This window comes from Macadamia integrifolia, chromosome 5 (genome assembly GCF_013358625.1).
Source record: "Macadamia integrifolia cultivar HAES 741 chromosome 5, SCU_Mint_v3, whole genome shotgun sequence".
Classification (NCBI taxonomy): domain Eukaryota; kingdom Viridiplantae; phylum Streptophyta; class Magnoliopsida; order Proteales; family Proteaceae; genus Macadamia; species Macadamia integrifolia.
In genome coordinates this window covers 3,248,110-3,255,431 of record NC_056561.1, presented here as the reverse complement: position 1 = coordinate 3,255,431, position 7,322 = coordinate 3,248,110, and the positions used below count along the sequence as shown (strand labels likewise).

The window sequence follows — 7,322 nt, the reverse complement described above, 5'->3', positions numbered from 1 at the left end:
AAAGAACAAGGGGTATACCAAAGATTACCTGGGGATGTAGTGACAAAAGATATAGATGTCTTAGGTTTGATGATAAATATGGCTATAAACAAGATTGAATGGAAGTACAGAATTCAAGTAACAGCCTTTTTTAGTTGGCAAAAATGCTGTAATTGAGTTGAGCATATTATAACAATGGCGCCCCTAAATATAAATAACTCGGCTGCTTGTTTGCAGTTACACTTTTGGCCAGTAACAAAATTAGTGTACTTCATCCTAGGTTAGGTGGAGACAAGGATGGTCTCACATGGAGCAGTGCATCAATGTAGCAAAGGGGACACAAGGAGACAAACTCTACTTGACAACTTTTTCATTCTTTGACTAACAGTGCAGTTACAGAACACATACAGGAAAGGTATTTGGAAAGTTCAGGTGAAACACTTCCCTTCATTGGGAGATTAATTGCCTAGAAGGCTGAAAAGGAGGAGGATCTCTCCAAATAGAGATAGCTTCAAACAGAAAATGAACCAGCCGGTATATGAGACTTATTTTACCCCACAGCCGTGGAAAGGGTTTCCCAGTCTTTGCAATTCCACCCAGTGAATACAACAGAAGAAATCAAATAATCAAAAGCTAGAAATTGAAGTGAAGCATATGCACCATATTGGATCAGAAGGGTTATTAGTCCCATCATGATGGTCTTGGTATAGCACTGGGAGATTCCCGTGGCATTCTTAACTTTGATGCAACAAGTTCTAATGGGGAGGCAACAATGGCACATCCATGAAAAAACAATTACTTTGTCAAATTACAAATTGAATAATGATACCTGTAGGGATCACTTCGAAGGAATTGTCTAAGGTCATATAGCAGTTCTAGCTGCAGAGCAGGTCCTAATTACACGTATTTGAAAGCTAAACACATCTTGAACAACTCATTAAAAATATTTGAATTTGTACTGCTTGTACACAGCTTCTAATACATCCCATGTGCACTTTATTCCTTTCGTATACCGAACCAAATCACCAGCCCCAAATAGGAAAAAATCCTGGTGCCCATCAGGGTAAACCTTCATCTTACCCTTCAAAAGATTGAGGGGTAACAGCCAATATATTTTTGCAATAAAGGTTTTTTAACAGCCTTTGGTATGCATTACTGATGTCCAGGTTTCTATAATCCAGCATTACCAAGGCATACGCAGATGGAGATCCAGATACATGGCAATCATTATGGTGGTATAGTTCAGAACCCGAATGCTGATTCCCCACATCTAACATTACTGTTAACACTCTCCCTTTCTGTAATCCAGCATTGCTGTTGTTAGTCAGCCAGCTCCACATCTAACAATCCCATTAGCTAAATTTAGGCAAACCAACCAGCAAACACCCCAATAGCAAGTTAAACTGAACAATGAATGAAATTATCGGGGCAGAGATAATGTATAGATTGTGTAAAAGTTTCTCTTCCTTACCTACTGTACTGAAAGGGAAAATTGGTGGAATACCTTACAAGAAGATCTTGTAGGGAGTGGACTAGACTCAAATTGAATCGAATCACTATAAATCTTGGTGTAATGTGATTGGTATTATTTTATTCTGTAATTTTACTTTTACAATTACACTTGGAGAACCCTTAATCGAAAAGATTTTTAATTTCCGTTAGCATAATCTATTCACCCCACCCTAGACTATTTCAAACCTATCAGAAATCTCGCTCTAATCGTCAATTTATTTTCTTCACCATTTGTTTCTTTTTGTTTATTTCGAGCAAAGATGAGGCAAGTTGTTCATTGGCTACCATTTCCTTCTAATTTTTTTAACTACTTCCCTTTTCCTTTTACCCAATTCTCATAAACTTTCTTTATCATGTGAAGCTCTTATTAAAGAAAGAAAATACCCTAGAAAAGATTCAGGAGGATCTGGTTATGAAAACATTCTCTCACGAAGATAAACCCGCAACATGAACAACAAAAAGAGGGAAGAATAAGAAAACATTATGGAGAAAGAATTAGTGACCGTAATATTGTATCAACTCCCGACGTTGGAGAAGATCCTCATCCATCGTATCCGGATCAACTGCATATAGTATTTAGATGATAGATGCCCAACTTAAGATGAAAATGAGTGAAAATATTATGTATTTTTAGAAGGTTTTTTTTTTTTTTTTTAGGAAATGTGTAGTAACGCAATTTTCTGCTATACTTCTCCTTCATCTCTCTCTCTCTCTCAACATCTCCTGTCCTCTCTCTACACTCTCTCATTAGATACACACACGTGTGTACAAAAAAAAATCAGAATTTTTCCTTTCTTAAATTGATTCCTAAAACCATGTTATGGGCTGATTGAACTGCATTGGTAACAAACAAGAATACCACTTTTCGCCTTTTTCGGTGGTTTAATTTGGTGCAGATATCAGTTAACTAATAATCCACACCGTCTTCAATATCAACCAATATTGAGTTCCATCATAATAGGAACTCAATATCCAGGTTCCCTAAACGTCTACCAAAAAATAACAGCTCTCCCCTAAATGTATTGGGTTTCATAAGCCGAATAAGCTCTTCCTTGTATGTGTATATAAATTGATATTTTCCTACTTGCTACTCACTTTTTTGACTGAAACTTGGGCTAAGACATAACAATACTTCTCCGTGATATGTAAGGCTAGAGTTTTGAAGTTCCTGTCATTGTAGAATGGTGGTTTATTATGTATCAATTTAGTTTTCTTATGTCTGAGAAGTACACTTTCTCCAAGATTATGATATTTCAATGACTAGACAAATGGGGTTACTAAAATTTCATGTTTTTATTAAGGTTTTAAAACTTGGGGTCAATCATAACCGATATCGATTCAGATTGGATAGGCATCACTTGGGATCGGACTGGACTGGACAGATTTACCCCTTTAAAAAAAAATGGTATTTTGAACCACTTTACCCTTACTTTACCTGTGGATCGATATTGGATGGTCATGCAACAAGTCCAGTTTCCCTCAATCAAAAGGGGTTTTGTTGGAATCCTTGAAATGGATCAACAATTTGTCATTGTGGCAAATTCTTATCCAAGCAAACTTTTTCAAACTTTTTCATGTTATCTAACGAGGGAAAAAAAAGGAAAAAAAAAAATCCTCAACCATCTCCACATTCTTTCCCAGAAATGAGTTCTCGAGTTTTTTTTCTGTCAAAAGTTCTAAAGAAGCTATTTAAATGTATAGTACTGAATATATGTCTAGTGTAAATATTCTTTTGTCATAACAAACTAGGAGATGTTAAATATGTCTAAACTCTTTAGCATCTAAACTAAATTGGTACCATTAAATTTATATATCTTTGCGAATTAGCCTTAGGTTGAGACAATGACTATTAGTCTTGCAAAAAATTAGCATTGAAAAATTATTGACAATGTTGAAAGAGTTACTTTGATCCAAAAGAGATTCACCACTACTGGAATTGTGTACTTAGACCACGAAAATTGATTCTTTTATTATAGCAATTTACAAGTCCTTAATACATCTATATTCCTTGGCATCAAAATTGAATTGTTACTCATTACAATCCCTATTGTAGTTTTGATGTGGGATCAAGTATAGTTTGACTCAAATTTTGAAAACATAAAATATTAAACTACACCCAATGTTGTTTCCAATAGAAGAATAACAACACCAACCCATAGATGGTAGAGTGACGAAAAATTGTACAATCCAAGGTCATCAAGAGATCAATGAGTCCCACTAGATCATCCAAGTGATCATCGAACCTTCAATTCTTTGCTGCCATCTCTCTGGTTTTTCCCGTACCTTGCACAGATTTGAATGCCTTTAAAGAAATGAAATGATGCAATCATTAAAATGCAAAAGTTGACTTATGATCCAATTACATCACAACCTTTTTTCTTTTTTTCCCCCCCACCCCCCAGGGGGGGGGGTGTGGAGGGGTGATTCAACCTTAGAGAAATGGAAATACAGCTCCATAATGTTGAAAATTGCCAAGGAATCTGGGCCATTATATGGTAGACAACCCTTACAAGTTGGATCTTTCATGTTGAGGAAGATTTCGACTGTAGAGGGGAAATTCAAAAAGGAAAACCGCTTTGAACCATGCAGGAAGGTTACCCTTACAAGTTGGATCTTTCATGTTGAGGAAGATTTCGGCTGTAGAGGGGAAATTCAAAAAGGAAAACTGCTTTGAACCATGCAGGAAAGTTCCTGTAAACAACCGAGGGCAGCAGAATGAGGGGGCTGGGACACAATACACTAGCATTAGTACTTGGCTCTTCCGGTAAATACTCAAATCATTAAGAAAACAAGGCAATATGAATTTAACCTTGTCTTTCTTTTATAAATCCTGTACTCTGCCAAATTGCCAAACTTCTTATCTGCTGATTCCTGCTTCAATATATGTTTTACAACTATGAGCAAAATTTTAAGAGAGAGCTATGATATTTGAAGTTGTATTTAATGAAGACAAACTAACCTCAAGTAATGGTATGCCACTGACAAAAAGAAGCAACAGAGTGAGAAAGATTGGTCCTAGGATTACAAGCCATTCATTGCTTTCTAACACTGGTGCAGAAGCCACAAAAATACCCCACCAGAGCAAAATCTGTGCATGTCATTGATATGAAAGGATGTATTCTTTGTCATTCAATAAATTAACACACTGTCAGTACCATGAGAAAACTGTGCACAACATTCATATAAATGAAATAACACTACAAGAATTTCAAAGCTGAAACATCTTCAGCTTGTCAGGGTCCTCAACACATTATCTATTTAACACACCAACAAAACAGTATGAGTAAGCATTAACTGTGTCAAATAATAGTGCCACATTCTCTCAATCAGATCCAAAGTGGGGATATGTAAAACAATTAGTACTGAACAAACATTTGGCAATAAATGCAGAAAAAAAAGTTAAACTACTGCACAGGTTTAAGCATCAATTTTGACTGCAATCATCACAAAGAAGGTTATGATTGATGAACTACGTGTGGCTTAAAAATATGTTTGTCTCCCATGTGGCTCAAATCAAAGGAACTGTAAAGCAACCTCCCTTGATGACCATTCAGAAAATCTCCTCACTAAGACCTAACCCAACTAGATGTTCGCTACAGTCCAGTTTGGCTGATCCACTATTCAAGGACATGGCTTCTGTTGGCTCAGAAAGTCATAAGCACTCATTGTCTCTTCACCTCAGCCCAGGTCATTTCAACCTTCCCCCTACAATTTTGACACCTCAAATTTTAACCATACAATTCCTGTGGGTGTTTTGTACTTTCCTGTCAACTATTGGTGCTTTTCCTAATTTCCCTTGAATACATTCACTATTATTCCATCATTGTCCAGCCACTTATCAATCTCCATGTCCCAATCTAAGATACACTATACATTATTTCATCGTTTCCCAATATTCAGCTCCACAGAGCATTGGTGGCTGCAGCCCCACCCCCCCCAAAAAAAAAACAACAGTGAGTTTAATTGAGATATGTTGATCAAACAATACTAGAACCTCATTTCCTCTTCTTCCATTCAACTGCAAAGGCAACATACCCTTCAGTCTCCCTCAACAATCGTAGAAACCAGGAAATATAAAGGAAAACTATAGGGTATCTCCTGCTCAGCTACTTTTACTAAAATTGCACTCCAAATTAATTGTCCTAGATTAGCTAATCTTAAAATTTTTTTTCCTGCATATCTGCAATTTGGCCATTACTCCCTTTCTAGGCATATTAACGAACACTATATCATCAGGAACAGCTTAGACCATTGAACTTCATCCTCTACATGTTTAATCAACTGTGTGTGTATGCACACGTGGGCTTGCATGTAACTATGTCTATATATATATATATATATATATATTATTTTAGATGCAGGACCTGCACCAGTTACTTCGGCTTAAGCTAACAGTAGATTGAAGACATCACCAGACCCACATCTGATCACATTGTAGATAAATTACCTCACCAAAATAGTTTGGATGACGGGAGAATCTCCAGAGGCCAACATTGCACCACTTCCCTTTATTGTTCATAGAGTTCTTGAATAGAAGCTTTTGCTGGTCTGCTGTAGCTTCAACTGTGAAACCTATGATCCAAATAATCCACCCAATGATATCTTCAGCTTGAAGAGAAGGGTTTCTGTCACTTGAATTAACAACTGTTACAGGTAAGCTCACAGTCCATACCCAGACAGCCTGCCATAAATGAAGACCACACACACACACACAACAAAATTTCAAGCAACCTCCAAATTAAAGTAGCTCATGGCATAACCTATATTCTCTGAGATGAGTTGGGAAATTTTGGAAATGAAACAAGTAAAACAATAAAACCTGGAATGTCCAGAAAACTGCCAATTTCCACAAATTAGAGCGCATTTCGTCAAAACGACGGTCTTCCCCCCACTGCAAGATTCTGCATGTCAGAAGAACATGAGGTAAATCAGGACCTTAACTGAGACTGACAACAAGCTGTCTAAAATTTTGTGAAAAGATAAGTGAGATCTGCTGCAGGTGGCAATGCTGCAATTCTAAAGATCAAGTAGCATGATATCATATCCAAATGAGTATAAATGCTTAATCACATCTATTTTGTACTTCAGAATAGGAAATTAGAACCAATGGGGTTTGTAGCCTAGTGGTGAAAATGCCCTTGACCCATCACCGCTCGAGTCGGCTGGTTGTGGGATCGAGTCTTGGCATGCCCACTATCGCCCATTGGTCCTGCGGAAGCATTGCTTGCCGTACGGGGGCTTGTCCTAGGGGCTATGATCACTACCATGGAGCACCCTTTTTTTTCTACCAAAAAAAAAGAATAGGAAATTAAATCAAGCCATCAAACTATGTAGATTGTAGAAATATACAAATACCTTTGTGAAAGGACACAGTACAGAGATGGAAACCTTGATGGCCCCAGCATGGAGACACCAGAATGGTTATGTCATGTTCCTGAGATTTCTCAAAATCAGACTGAGCATGGAACTAGATTGTTGCAAATCTACAATCTAACATAACTTAGGCCCAGACCAGGCCTGACTATCTAAATAATTTTACTTGGTCAAAAAGAATTTACACGCTCTAGATTTCAGAAACATATTAAAATTTTACTTCTAGGTATGCTAAGAAAAACTCATTTTAGAAGGCACTGTCTAAAATCAGATAAGATGTCTCCATACTGGACCATAAGAAATCATAAGAGGCCACAGTAAGGACACAGAATGCATCTTCCCTAATGATGTCAAGATGTAAACGAATTTAATTATGACCACTGCAATTTGCTGCCTCCAACTTGAGGTGTACTACAACAAGGGAGAGAAAACCTATTCCTCTTTGCCCCCCCCCCCCC

General features: G+C 37.2%; 1 protein-coding gene across 16 annotated transcripts in view; it reads right to left on the bottom strand.

Moving 5' to 3' along the window:
- Positions 1-3,435: 3,435 nt before the first annotated feature.
- The window catches only part of LOC122077812 (uncharacterized protein C594.04c-like), a 9,177-nt gene continuing 5,290 nt past the window's right edge, over positions 3,436-7,322 (bottom strand). The window contains exons 5-12 of one of the 16 annotated variants that reach the window (XM_042643696.1): positions 6,311-6,392; positions 5,939-6,172; positions 4,451-4,579; positions 4,301-4,362; positions 4,168-4,215; positions 4,002-4,073; positions 3,922-3,971; positions 3,436-3,793 (exon numbers count right to left, since the gene is read on the bottom strand). In XM_042643696.1, coding sequence (XP_042499630.1) covers positions 3,923-3,971; positions 4,002-4,073; positions 4,168-4,215; positions 4,301-4,362; positions 4,451-4,579; positions 5,939-6,172; positions 6,311-6,392 — 676 coding nt within the window. In that variant the 3' untranslated portion in view covers positions 3,436-3,793; position 3,922. The other 15 variants (XM_042643691.1, XM_042643694.1, XM_042643702.1 and 12 more) reach the window with 15 other exon arrangements.